Here is a 14,740-nt window from a genome sequence, read left to right on the forward strand (position 1 = left end):
GATTTCTTTCTGCAAGGTCTCTAACCTGCAAAATCCCTGAGTTTATTTATTTATTTATTTATTTATTTATTTATTTATTTAAAGTCTTTTTTTTTTTTTTTTATACCGGTATTAATGGGGACATCAAACCGGGGGAGGGGATCACGCAAGTACAGAGTAGATATATACAGTGCAACAGCAAGAGAAATCAAAAACAAAACAAAAACAAAAAACCTTAACATAAAGTAACTGTCCAAAATTGTCGATATAGGTGACAATATAATATCCTAGTAATATATGTATGGGTGAACATCATAACCGCATGGTCAAATATACATGGGATAGAGACAGACTAGGTGGCTGAGGAAGAATAGGGGAGAGGATGACTAGTCTGGATATGCTTGTTTAAACAGCCATGTTTTTAGCTTCTTTTTAAATTTGAAGGTTGTGAAAATTGTGAAGGTTCTTTTTAAATTTGAAGTTGTGTAAATACCCAAATATCTAGAAATATTCCAGTAGGGATATTTTTTCTAATGCTACATACGTGGTATTTGCACCAGCTCAGATTGTATGTGGCTCTATCCTGTGAAGCTTACCACTCCATATCATTTTTTTTCATTTCTTTGAATTTTGCAGACTCCTAGCCTTGCAGGAAAACTAAAACAGTTTTGTGGGCTATACAACAGACAAATGGGCTATGGAGAAGCATACGTTAATGCTAAGCAGGTTCAATGAACGTGGAAAAAATTGCAAAGGTTTGTCTAACTGGTTCATTTAACATTTTTTGAAAAAATCCAAAGAGGATTCAAAGCATATTTCAAAAGATTGCAGATTCACTTTGGACACTGAATCACATTTTGTTCAAATATACTTTGTATTTTTAAATTTCTTTTTTTTTTATTATTAATTTTCCCCAAATCTGCCAGTAAAATTCTGACAGATTTCCCCAGCAAATCTGGGGAAAATCTAAAAATTATATCAAACTGGAAATCTACCCGGTTCTAATTTGACTTCAAGTTGTTCACACATATCCAGCTATCATGGTACCGTAAAACTTCTACTGCCCCAGGTAGCACTACTACATAGAGCAACCTTTGTTGTTGTTTATCCATTGTAAAATTAAATTAAAAGTATTTAAATCTTCTTTATAAGCTATACCACACAGATCCATGCTGCAATGCTATTAGACTAATTATCCTATGGTAAACCGCATGTAATCCCAATGGCATCTCTCTCACCTTTGATCTTGAGGGTGGATTTGGTTTTCACACCTTCAGCCTCCGCTGAGATTTCCGCTGCGTCTTCCATGGTTAGGTCAGTGATGGTCAGGCTGTGGGTGGTGTCCTTCTTGGAGATCACGTATTTTTTACTGGCTTCGATCTTGGCCCCGTTTCTGTACCACGTGACCACTGCATCGTCCTGGGAGATGGTGCACTTGAACTTGGCCTCCTTGCCTTCTTCGGCAACCATGTTGTTAAGTTCCCCCGTAAATTTCACCACTCTGGGAGCTGAAAGACAATGAAATCCAAGTGAGCAGCCTGAGAGATACAGCGTAATAGTGTCAATGCGGCATCCAGTAACCCTTATGATAAAGGAGGCACAGTCTCTTATACCATAAGATACATCATTGATTGGATCTCGTTATGAGGGGGAATCAATAAATAAGATGAACTTAAACTGTTTTGATGCTATACAAAAATTCACCTTATTTATTGACTCCTCCTCATATAAAGCACCTTTCTGATGTCTTACTTTCAAAAGAAATGAACATGGAGGTTAAAATAAAATACTTTTGTTTGCGCAGTGAGACAGTCTAATGACATTTCCCTTGTAGGACAGCATAAGAAACATAAGAAGATTTGTGACATTTGAGGCAAGGGCATGCTTTGTTGGTTGTATTACTAGTTTAGTTTAATGCCACATTATATTGTTGATGCTGTTTATTCTGTTTCTTTTGCTCCTCATAGATGCACTGGAATTGGTTGGTTTAGTACAACGGCTCCAGGTCTTCATCCTGCAGACACTATTTTAAAGCATTTCTCTCCCTAGAAGAGCCTTCTTGTCCCTTAAAGGGAAAAGCAAAGGGGTTTTGGTTAGAGGTGAAAAACTCGAGGTCATACTCAAACTAAACCTGGTTCAGGTTTGATGGAATTTTCAGCATTTTCCCTTAGATTCATTAGAGAAATTAACTGAAATTACCCCCATTGAATCTGAGGAAAGTTTGCCCAGAATCAATGTGGATTTGTCAATTTGCAAAAAAAAAAAAAAAAAAAAATCAGCATTGAATCTGGCTGCTATGCATGAATCTGCTTTAACTCCAATGCAGCATCATCAATTTGGGAGGTCGGCATCAAAATGTTCTTTTTATAAAAGTCTGCTGGCCTAATTTTGACATGTGCTGAGGTTAGGGAGTTTGGGGCCCTCAGGAAGAAGATACAGGCATCTCAGGAACGATTTAACCAAGGCTTTGCTAAGAAGGCACAAAGAGCTCGCACTGTCTTCACAGGCCACACGCTCTGCCCAACTTCCCTCTTTTTCCAGAGTCCAGGAAGTGAGAATGGCTTTAAACTAAGTTTATTTTCATTTTCATGTATTATTCTTCGTAGCCCACTTGTTAAGCATGTTATCCAAGAGGTAGCACAATCCAAAAATGCATTCATAAAATCCAGGGATGCTGACAAGACTACAGGTTAGCAGGACACCCAGTAAGCAGAACCAAGTCTCAGGCATGGAGAGGCATGCTGAGAGCTCTGTATTAGCAGGTGGATACAGGAAATAGCAGAGGGGAAGATGTCTATATTCGGGATGGAAAGTGGAAGATTGTGAATTAGGGAGAGTAAAAGGAGCTGGCCATTTAATAGTGGGAGAACTTGTACAATTCCTAGGAAGGAACCAATAGGAAAAAAAGAGAGAGGGGCAGAAAAAGAAGTTGGAAAGTCACATGTTCAAATGCTCATTGTCTGTGACAAAAATCATTGACCTAGAATCCACCGCGCTGGAAGAGGTCACGAATGGGGTGGCAATAACTGAATCATGGCTTAGTGATCATAAGGACTGACAGGTAAACATATCAGGATATTCTAGATATATTAATTTCAGAAAGGACAGGATAAAAAGGTGGAGAAGAGGCTTTATATATTAGGGAAAAAATAAAAAGCATTAACATGCCAAGTGAGCAAAACAGCTGAGTTGCTGTGAATTGTCTGGTAGAAACCTAAGAAGTATGATATCTATGTAAGTATAATTTATAGGATGCTACCACAAGGTGTAAGATATATACAGACATGCTAGAAGACATCAAAATGATAGCCTGCAAAGGTGAGCTACTGTTAATCGAGTGCAGCACCCCTATTGGTTGGCCACTAGATGTCACCTAGGCCCTGTAGATAACAACTAGCTAGAGGGAATACCATTTTACAACCCGTCCTATCGAGGCAGCTGAGTGGGTGGACCCTGCTTATAACTAGGGACTAGTGATAGATTCAGGAGGAGTTGAGGAGAGAGTTTGAGAAGAGAGGACTTCTAGTGGAGTAGGTCCCTTTTTCTGGTGAGGGCTACAGCCTCACTCAGTATAATTTTGGATACATCTTCTTGTGTACCCTGTGCCAGGTAGGATACCAATATAGGAAAATTAAGATACTTTATAAGGATTTGGACTGTGTTAAAGGTAACTTTGTCGGGGTTACATCCTGGAGCTCTGGGAGCAGTTTACCCCCCTTCTCCCCCCCCCACCCCCCGATCCAGAGGCCGTGTCACTAGTTCTCTTCAAGAGCTAAGGAGGGGATGCAGGGACAGTGTGCTCAGAAGACATTTGGACTGGCTTTGAGATATCCTATTTGAGGTGACAGGAAGTTGATGGTCACCCCTTCTTTCATTTGGAGTAATTTAATAGAAGAAGGAAAAACCACAAATAAGAGACCAAAGAGCATCAGTGAAGACCCTCTACAGGGTCTTCAAATGGGACACAGGTGCAGGTTGTGTGACTGCGTGAAGGCCTCTGGATTCAGGTAGGACTCTGAACATCTGAAGGGAATCTATTGCAGTCTGAGATCTTTCAAGAATAGGGCACAACTATGGTCTCATGTAAAGGGAGTTAGGAATTCTTCAGGAACCCAAAGTTCAGCACTTCCTCAGAGAGAGAGAGAGGACACTCAGTTGTATAGCCATTTTTCAAACCTAGATGCTGATTACCTTCTAATAAATATAAGTAAACTTTATTTTTTGAACACCCAACCCTGTGTCCTGCAGTTTTGTTTCATTCGGCATTAGAAATTTCACTATCCAGCTGCACACAAGAAGGAAGTCACCTCACCACCTGGGCCACAAGCAAATGCTTATCCTCATAAAAAGAACTCACCCCTGGGATAATGCAATTAGAGGGGACCTGTGGCAAAGGAAGACAGCCCTTGAAAGCGATGCTCCTCAGAAGAAAAGGGTTACAGGAGAATGGAGACTGCCAGCTGCTAGGTCAACTAAAAGTAGGGGGATACAGCAATCCTTGCAAGAAGTATCTCAGACTGACTTTACCATACAATATAATGGCACCAGCCTCAGCTTGACTGGCGGCCATTTTGAAAAGCTGGAGTTGCCAGGTGGGAAGCAACTGCGGATTGCTCTTGCCCCTGCAAGCCATGCTGATAAGGTAAGGCCTCAGTTGAAGAGGAGAAAGGATGTTGGAGGGGGTCCGAAAGGGCTTTTCATTTAAGCAGGTTTGGTATGCTGTGGGAGGGAAAATTTTATTTTTGCTATGTTTTTCTGGAGGTTTTTTCTTTTTATGTTTCATTTTCAATAACTGAAAAAAAAAATGGAACAAATGGAAAAGAAAACTAATAAAAAAAAAAAGGCTGACATGTACACTCCTCATTCACATCAGTGGTTGGCAAGGAAATAGAAGCCCCTCAGAAGGACAAACAAACGCAATACTTTGAAGCCAGCAGGTTACAGGATCATAAGCAACATGGTTTCACAAGTAAAAAATCCTGCCAAACTAATGTAATTGATTTTTTTTTTAATTAAATGGTTTGGGTAGTAGATCTGGGAAGTGAAGTAAAATATTTGATACTGTTCCACACAGAAGACTGGTGAACCTGCAAGCCAGTATGGAAAGTGGAAGAAACATTATAAATTGGATGTGAAATTGGTTGAGCAGGAGGACTCAGAGCGTGATAGTCTTTTTTATTTTATTTTTCAGCAGCAAGTTTAATCCTCCTGCTTTGGCAATGTCCCTAATAGGCTTGGATGGCATTGTGTTAAGCACCCATGCTGTACAGGTCCTCAATTTCAGCAAACAGATCAAGAAGGAAGCATGCTCAGCTCATAGCTCAGATCCTGCACGTGGATCTTAGGCAAAAGAAGTTGTGAAGCGATCAATGAGGCCCCACTCCAATGTAGGGAAAATTGGCCAGAGCGATGTCACAGTGATCAACACTAAACCCAGTCCTCTTCAGTTTCATTACGAGGGACATCGAGGAAGGGTTAGAGGCAAAAGTATGCCTGTTTGCTGATGGTATGAAAATTTGTTACGGAATAGACAAGCAGGGGTGGAGACAGAGCTAAGAAAAAAAAGATGACTTAAAAAATATCAGAAAAATGCTCAAAGGTACGGCAACTACACTTTAATTTAAACAGGTAAAACCAAATATGGTGGGTGGGAGGGGAGGGGAGGGAGAGAAAGGAGGCAAAGGTAAAAGTGCACAGAAATCCAAGAGGCAAATACTTTGTGGAGGTGAAGAACTTTCAGTCATGAAACAAAAAAAGAGACCTGGTGGTCATCATCTCTGATGATCTCATGGTAGCCAGTGCATAAAAAGCAGTTGGGAAATGTAATAGTATAACTGGGTGCAAAAAAAGAGGGATCGCTAGTAAAAAAAAAAAAAAAAAGTAGGCAATGTTACCTCTCTCCAGGTCTCTGGTGAGACTCTATCTTGAATACTATCTTTATTTCTGGAGACCACATCATCAGTTTTAATTTTGCCCATTTGAATTTGACGGATCACATGTTTTTTTTCCATTAACACCAGCTTCTATTGCTAAGCTGTTGGCTTTCTCGTGGCTGACAGTTAACTCGAGGTCAGACAGAGCACGCTGAGCCCGTCCTGCTTTCTTTAACCAGCCTCTTCCAAACCAGTGGGTCTCAGTTCTAACCCTCAAGCACCCCCTTCAACCAGGCTAAACAAATTAACCCGGTTTGTAGACCAAATGTTTTCCAAGCATATTTCATGAATACTCATCACGGATCTTCTGAAGACCATTTCTGCTGCATGTTCCAAGGACTGGAAATGAGAACCACTACTCTAGACAGTTGTATTGATAAAAACAAAACTTTCTTGAATGCTGATGGAAGGGCTATTTAAAAAGCAGAAGTACATGTTGCTCAGGAACTGGACTTTTTTGGTGGTGTCAAGCAATTGATTTGTTTCCCTGCACACATGGTCAGTACACGTACCTTTGGTGGTGATCTGAGTGACGGTCTTATCATCCCTGGACTCGCAGGAGTACTCTCCTTCATCCTCTGCCCTCACATTAGAAATGGTCAGGATGCGCAGGACTCCATCAGTCCGCATCTGAAAGTGTTTTCCGGGCTTGATCTCAATTCCATTCCTGCGCCAGAGGACATCACCCTTGCTCTGACTGAGCTCACAAGTCACCGATAGGGTCGACCCTATCTCAACGCTCATCGGCTCGAGCTTCTTAGTGAACTTCACAGGCACTTCTGCAAAGAATTCATAAGAACATATGAATTGCCATACTGGGTCAGACCAAGGGTCCTTCAAGCCCAGAATCCTGTCTTCAACAGTGGCCAATCCAGGTCACAAGTACCTGGCAGAATCCCAAACAGTAAATAGATCCCATATTTCTAATACTCAGCAATAAGTAATGACTTTCCCCAAGTCCACTTGATCAATAACAGTTTATGGATTTCTCCAGGAACTTGTCCAAATCTTTTCTAAATCCAGCTAAACTAATTACCTTAATCATATCCTTGGGCAATGAATTGCAGAGCTTAATGGAGCACTGAGGGAAAAAGAGTTTTCTCCTATTTGTTTTAAATGTGCTACTTGCTAACTTCATGGAGTGTCCCCTAGTTGCTGTATTTTTTTGAAAGAGTAAATAACTGACTCACATTTACTCGTTCTATTCCGCTCATGATTTTATGGACCTCTATCATATCCCTCCTCAGTTGTACCTTCTGCAAGCTGAACATCCCTAACCTCTTTAGCCTTTTTGCATAGGGGAACAGTTCCATCCCCTTTATCATTTTGGTCACCTATCTCTGCACCTTTTCCAGTTCAACTATACCTTTTTTGAGATATGGTGATCAGAACTGTACACAATACTCTAGGTGCGGTCTCATCATGGAGCGATACAGAGATATTTTATTTTTCATGCCTTTCCTAATGTCTTAGCATTCTGTTTGCTTTTCTGACTGCTGCCATACTCTGAGCCAAGGATTTTAAAGTATTGTCCTTGACTCCCAGTCTTCCACTCTCACAAGATCATCCTACAATTTCTCACAATCCACATGTGATTTAACAACTAGAAATACTTTTGTGTTATCTGCAAATTTGATCATCTTGCTTGTCATTTAGCCTTTATTCACTATTTATCTTTCTCCACTGAGAAAACTGGCCATTTAGTACTACTGTCTGTTTCCTACCTTGTAACCAGTTTGCAGTTCACAAAAGGACATTGCCTCCTATCCCATGACATTTTGTTTTTCTCATAACTCTCTCAAGGGGCACTTTGTCAAACACCTTCTGAAAATCCAAATACACTATATCCACCGGCTCACATTCTTATAACCCCTCCAACAAAAATGTGGTAAATCGATAAGGCAAGTTTCCCTTCTGCAAATCCATGCTGACTGTGTGCCATCAAACCACGACTTTCTAGGGAAATACCTATAGTACCTGAATGAAATCCACTTTGAAGTGCTGAGAGGTGGATATAAAAATCAGATAAATAAATAAATAAATATATGCTTTGTAATTTTGTTCTTTAAAAATACCTATAGTAACTGAATCTAATCCACTTTGAAATGCCTGAAAAAGCATAACAGAAATAAAATAGAATAGAATATTTTCCACAATTTTTCCCAGCACAGAAGACAGACTTGCCAGTCTATAGTTTCCTGGATCACCTCTACAACCCATATTTAAAGACTGGAGTTACATTGGTCACCCAAAATCTTCAGGTACAATGGATGATTTTAATGATAGGTTACAAATTACTAGTAATAGATCTGCAATTCCATTTTTTAATTCTTTCAGAATTCTGGGTTGTATACTGTCTGGTCCGGGTGATTTGCCAGTCTTTAGTTTGTCAATCTGCTCTATTACGTCTTCCAAGTTTACCATGATTTGTTTCAGTTCTTCTGATTCATCACCATTGAATACTGTTTCTGGCACGGGTATCTCCTCAACTTCCTCTTCCGTAAATAACGAAGCAAATAATTAATTTAGTCTTTCCACAATGGCTTTACCCTCCCTAAGTGCCCCTTGATCATCTAACAGTCCAATCAACTCCCTCACATGCTTCCTGCTTCATATATATTTTTAAAAGCTTATATTTTATAAAGTTTTTATTGTGAATTTTTGCCTCCATGGACAGCTTCTTTTCAAATTATCTCTTGGTTTGCCTTATTAATGTTTTATATCTAACCTGCCAATGTTTATGCATTTTCCTAATTTCTTCAGATGGATCCTTTTTACAATTTTTGAAAGACCTTTTTTTGGCTAAAGGAGTCTCTGTCACCTCGCCTTTTAACCATGCCAGCAGTTATTTTTCCTTGCTTTCACCTTTTTTAAATGAGTGGAATGCATTTGGTCTGGGCTTCCACATCTGATGTAAACTCTTAACCTTTGTAGCTGCATCTTTCAGTATTTTTCTAACTATTTTCCCCATTTTATCAAAGTCTCCTTTTAGAAAGTTTAATGCTTAGAGCTATCCTCCCTCCAGTCATTAAGTCAAATCTGATCACATTATGATCACTGTTACTGAGCGGCCCCACCACTATTACTTCTTGCACCAAATCCTATGTTCTACTAAGAATAAGGTCTAAAATGGCTCCCCTTCATGTCAGTTCCCTGACCAACTGCTCCATGAAGTAGTAATTTAGTTCATCTAGATAATTTACCTCCTTAGTATGTCCTGATGTTAAATTTACCCAGTCAATATTGGGGTAATTGAAATCTCACACTATTACTGTGTTACCAAATTTGTTAGCTTCCCTAATTTCTGTTAGCATTTCATCATTTGTCTGTTCGTTTGTCCAGGTGGATGGAAGCATAACCCCACTTTGATACTCTTACCCATCACACTAGGAATTTCCACCCATAAAGATTCAACAGTGTATTTAGTCTCCAAAAATACTGGGAGGAGTTGTGAGATGATTTCTGAGGCTGTAGCTAGCCCTTGAGGCCTTCAGGACCAGATAGGGGATGGACGGGTGCTCCCTCCAATATGGCTGCAGGCCACCAAGAAGAATAAGGACCCCAAGTGTACATGGACACTGGTTCTGTCTGGGGAAACCCACAGTTGGAGATGTGTTGTAAGAAGCAAAGGTTTTCTGACTGTGTTCTTCAGTGGGTCTCAGAAAAGAGTGAGACCTTGGCGGGAAGCTTGAGAGAGAAAAATATCTATAGGACTTTCTGCTGCAGTAATTGGCACTAAACTGTGAGTAACATCTATGAAGATGTTGGTGATTTAACTGAGAAGGTGCCTTTCATACTAAATGCCAGACTGTATTTCTCAATTTTTTCCTAACTTTCTAGACTTTGATCCCTAAAATAAATTCTTTTCTCTGTTTGGAACACCATCTGATTGTGGATAGTTGTTTTTGTATGTACGGCTCCCCTTGGGCCTCCTGCTTTTGCTGGTCCCCAAATGGTATGAACTCTAGTTTAATTTGTTCCCAGGCTGTAAGTGGCTCACTCATCACACCTGAAGCTGCCAAAGGTGACCCCTGACGAAGGAGAGGTGAAAAAGAGAAAGGAGGAAGAAGGAAGAAGGAAAGAGGGCTTGGAGGGAAAGATAAGGAGCTCTGTCTTGATCGTTTATTTATTTATTTATTTATTTTGCTTTTTTTTTTTTTTTTTTTATAGCCTTACACTTCTAGCTTGTATTCAGGGTGGATTACAAATCTTTAAACATTCATAACATTTTCAACAATAAAAGTACATAAAAATAAATACATCAATAAAATGCCTCAGCAAAAAATGCAGATTTCAACGCAACCATGTTGAGTTTAAGGTGGCAGTAGGACATACAGACAGCAATGACAGACAAGCAGGTTGAGGTCTGGGACTGGATTCCTGATGAAATTTCTGGGAATCATCAGCCCAAAGATGGTATTGAAAGTTATATGAGGAACTCAGAGCACCAAGGGAAATAGTATACAGAGAGAGCCCAGGACAGAACCCAAAGGTAAGCTAATTGATAGTGGGATGGCAGTACAAGAGGATCCATCAGAGGAAATATTAAAAGTACTATGGGAAAGGTAAGAAAAGAAACAAGATAGGACAGAGTTCCGAAATCCAAGTTATTTATTTATTTATTTTAAAGCATTGCTTGTCCACGCCCTCCAAAGTTCAGGGTGGGTTAGAAAGGAAACATACATAATAAAACAAATGGATCAATAAAAACAAACTAGACAAACAAGATAACTAAATACTGCTCAAATAAGAAGCTAACAATTTAGTATTGAGAGGACAAAGTAATAGAATCAAGATCTTGAAAGGCCTGCCTAAACAGAAAGGTTTTTACTGTGTTCTTGAACTCCATAGCATTGGTTATAGCTCTAATATCAAGAGTCAATGAGTTCCAGGCACTGGGACAAGCAATAGAGAAGGATGTTTCTCTTGTAATGGATAATCTAGCCTGCTTAGCAAAGGGGACGGCGGGGAGAAATTGATTTGCTGATCTGAGATTTCGTGTTGGAGTGTAAAGATGCAGAATAGAACAGAGCCAAGGCCTGATGATATTATAAAGGAGATTGTGAACAATGGTTGCCATCTTATATGTTATTCTCCATTGCACAGGGAGCCAATGAAGAGAATACAAAGCTGGGGAGATATGGTCATAGCATTTAGTGTTTCTGAGTAAGCGGGCTGCGGAATTTTGGACAAGCTAAAGAGATCTTGTTATGTTTTGGAGGCGACCAGCATAAAGGGAATTACTATAGTCAATACCAGTAAGGATTAGTGACTGTAAAACTGTGTGAAAATCAGGAAGTTTAACGAACGGTTTGATGTGCCGCAATATCCTTAATTTAGCATATGAGGACTGAATGATGGATTTAATGGGATGCTTCGTGTTTAAAGAGAAATCAATAGTTGTAGGAAATATCCCAATTCTTGCTAACAAGGTCAGGCAGCTAAGATAGCCCACGTCAGAGGGGCCATGTACAGCTAAATGCAAAGAAAAAAAAAAGATTCTTCAGTGTTGTGTATGTGACTAAGCCCAATGGGGCGGATTTTAAAAGCCCTGCGCACCGGCGCGCCTATTTTGCATAGGCCACTGGCGCGCGTAAAACCCCGGGACGCGCGTAAGTCCCGGGGCTTTCGAAAAGGGGCGGGAGAGGACGTGTCCGGGGGCGTTCCCGAAATGACGCGGCGTTTCGGGGGCGGGCCGCGGCATTTCGGGGGCGGGCCCGGGGGCGTGGCGCCGGCCGGGGGCGTGGTCGAGGCCTCCGGACCAACCCCCGGGATCGGAGGACAGAGCGGGGCTGCCGGCCGGTGCGCGCAAAGTTAGGGGGGGTTTAGATAGGGCCGGGGGGGGTGGGTTAGGTAGGGGAAGGGAGGGGAAGGTGGGGGGAGGGCGAAGGAAAGTTCCCTCCGAGGCCGCTCCAAAATCGGAGCGGCCTCGGAGGGAACAGGCAGCGCGCGCTGGGCTCGGCACGCGCAGGTTGCACAAATGTGCACCCCCTTGCGCGCGCCGACCCCAGATTTTATAAGATACGCGCGGCTACGCGCGTATCTTATAAAATCCAGCGTACTTTTGTTCGCGCCTGGTGCACGAACAAAAGTACGCGATCGCGTATTTTTTAAAGATCTACCCCAATGGATTTACTAGCCCTTTCAAGCCTAAGTGGCCCCTAAAAGAGACCACAAGCAACACTAGAACCATCTGGTACTGTGTGAATCAGTACTGAAAAACATTGGGGCCTCTGTATGGTCCTAAGTCCTTATCTGGGATCAGAGTTTATCAGAGCCTTGTCAAACCTGGACAACTGTCATTTGTTACACTGACAACTTGCTGAACTGTGCCAGCAAACAAAGTACTGGCAAAAGAGCGGGAAAATCTACTAATTGAAAGCCTTAAGTGTGAATTTACCTGACTATGCATGAAGCTTCTGAATTATGCATAGGTGAGCCCTTAAAAAGGAGCAGGCTGTCAGCACTCACGGCCGCAGTCATCATCTGATCATTAAAAGAAAAGGCAGTCCATCCGAGTGCTGTTGCCTCCACCCTGGCTGAGCTCCCCACACCCACTGCAGAGAGAAAAGACCAATCTACTCCCAGGTGTCCCTGAGTGCAGCTGCTGAGCACACCTTGTGATTAGAAAGTGAAAAGGTGAAACCCTTCTCAGCTCAGGTCATCCTGGTCTGCGGAATAGACCCTGCCGCCTCAGACTCTGGGGTCCCAGCCACAGAGAAACCATCCCGCTGAAGATCCAGAGAGAGGATTCAGCTGCAGGTCCCTTGTGGTAAGAATTTTAACTTTTATTCCCTAGTCTGTGGGGCAGGAAGTTAGAGCTCATTAGCATTCTATATGCAAGTCACTGCTAGAGATGTGAGGCTGGCATTAATTAATTGTAATCTGATAAGTACTGGATGTTTATTGATTTTATTATGTCTGTGTTTCCTGATGAAGTGTTAAGCTTAGTCTTGTGTAACTTAGAAATAAAAAAGATTTTCTTCAGATAAATGATTTGGTAATTTTTCTAAGAAACAAACAAGTAAATAGTAGATACAAACATAAAAAGAGGGGGGCGGAGTTTCAAGATGGCCGCCTGCTAGCAGCGTGTCTTAAGAGCTCCCGCTGTTTCTTCTCTGAAATACTTTGTTGAAAGTGGACTATGCCCCCAAAAAGTAAAGGCAAAGTGAGGGTTTTTCCCTCAACACCCTCACTGCCAGTGGGACAGCGTTCGATCTTCGAGAGTGTGCAACTTTACCTGAAACAGGAGAAGCTGATCCCCGCTGAACAGACTGGAAAGGAGGCCACCATCTCATCTGGGGAACTCTCATTCAGCCCTCCAGTGCTAAGGAGCCCCCAGGCAATCTTGTCTTCCTTACCACCAGAAACTGCATTGGGCCCCGGGAACACAGACCTCGGAGGGGACCATGGAGGGAGCAACAGTGAGCATGGAAGCGGAAGTTGAAACACCAGGGCTTGGAGGCGAACCATTTTGAAGTACGGCGGGAAGTTTGGGAACTGAACTACGCAATGGCGGTAAGACGGTTCCTATTACAAATATAAATATAGATCTGTTGCCTTCAGATCAAGAGAGCCATCTAGATATTGTGATGCTGTCCAAATCACATGTGGTCACACTGGACACAATCTGGGAATTAATGGCCCAACAGAATGTAGCCCTACAGACCTGCATGGCACAGATTACTCAAATCTCCACTAGACTGGACATTGTGACTCAAGACCACAACAGCAAACTGAATGAACATGGAAATAAGCTACAATTTATTGAGAATCAGCTTAAAGATATTCATAAAGAACAGTCTATTGTGACTCAAGACTGCATCATTTTTAACAGAAAAAACTGAGCTGTTGGAAAATCGTTTCAGGAGACTTAATTTAATGCTGCTAAACTTCCCTAAGATTATGAGAGAGTTACTGAGGGTCACTCTCAAGAAATGTATGAGTGAGATTTTACATATTTCCTCTAAAGACATACTAGCCTTAAATAAGATGTATTTTTTGCCTTGTTCTCACTCTAGGGATAGCAGAAACAATCAACTAGATATTGGGAACTTAACAGACTTTTTAGAATCTTCAACTACTGAGATTGTGGAGAGAGCCACACTGTTAATTTCTTTTATTTATGAAAATGATGTGGGGTTAATAATGAGGAAATACTTTCAGAATATCGGGGCCCATTTGTTATGGGCCAATTTGTTCAGATCTTTCCTGATCTGGCAAAAGCCACGCAGGAGCACAGGAATGGTTTCTTGGCACTTAGACAGGAAACGAGAGCATTGGGAGCTAATTACCAACTAAGATACCCGTGCAGATGTATTATTAAGTTTAACAGCAATACTTACATTTTCCTGATTCCGGAAAGTCGTGGCTTAATTCCCAGCAAAGCGTTGTGAATGTTTCATCACCTTTAGTTAGTCCTATAACTTAGCATTTTCCTGCTATTTTCTTTTTGAGTGTTTAAAAGGGGCTTCCTATAATTTCTTACTCCGCCCTTAGAGTTATTAGTGGACTAATTTGAAAATTTTTTTTCTTTTTAAGATATTTGGTGTGATGATGTTGTTATATCATGTTATGGAAAATTACTAAAAATTTCTGTACAAAGATTATAATGCTTTGTAATTATTTGAAAGTGTAATAAAAAGAAAATAAATAAATAAAGAGGGGGTTGGAACTCATAACTCTTCTCCATTAGTATATAATGGAGTTTCCAGACTGAGTTTCCAGATTAGAATATCATACTTGTAACCTCTTTCTTATATGCCTGTTAATTGTTATAATGTAAACCGAAATGATATGTAACTTTGCTACATGAATTTCGGTATATA

At 41.0% G+C, this 14,740-nt stretch overlaps 1 protein-coding gene across 11 annotated transcripts in view; it reads right to left on the reverse strand.

The window, feature by feature from the left end:
- OBSCN (obscurin, cytoskeletal calmodulin and titin-interacting RhoGEF) overlaps positions 1 to 14,740 on the reverse strand; it is a 745,212-nt gene that overhangs the window by 521,715 nt on the left and 208,757 nt on the right. For all 11 annotated transcript variants that reach the window (XM_029588301.1, XM_029588307.1, XM_029588308.1 and 8 more), the window contains 2 exons: positions 6,425 to 6,691; positions 1,218 to 1,487 (listed from right to left, as the gene is read on the reverse strand). In XM_029588301.1, the coding sequence (XP_029444161.1) occupies positions 1,218 to 1,487; positions 6,425 to 6,691 (537 nt within the window). The remainder of the gene's footprint in view (positions 1 to 1,217; positions 1,488 to 6,424; positions 6,692 to 14,740) is intronic.

Source organism: Rhinatrema bivittatum, chromosome 2 (genome assembly GCF_901001135.1).
Source record: "Rhinatrema bivittatum chromosome 2, aRhiBiv1.1, whole genome shotgun sequence".
NCBI lineage: Eukaryota > Metazoa > Chordata > Amphibia > Gymnophiona > Rhinatrematidae > Rhinatrema > Rhinatrema bivittatum.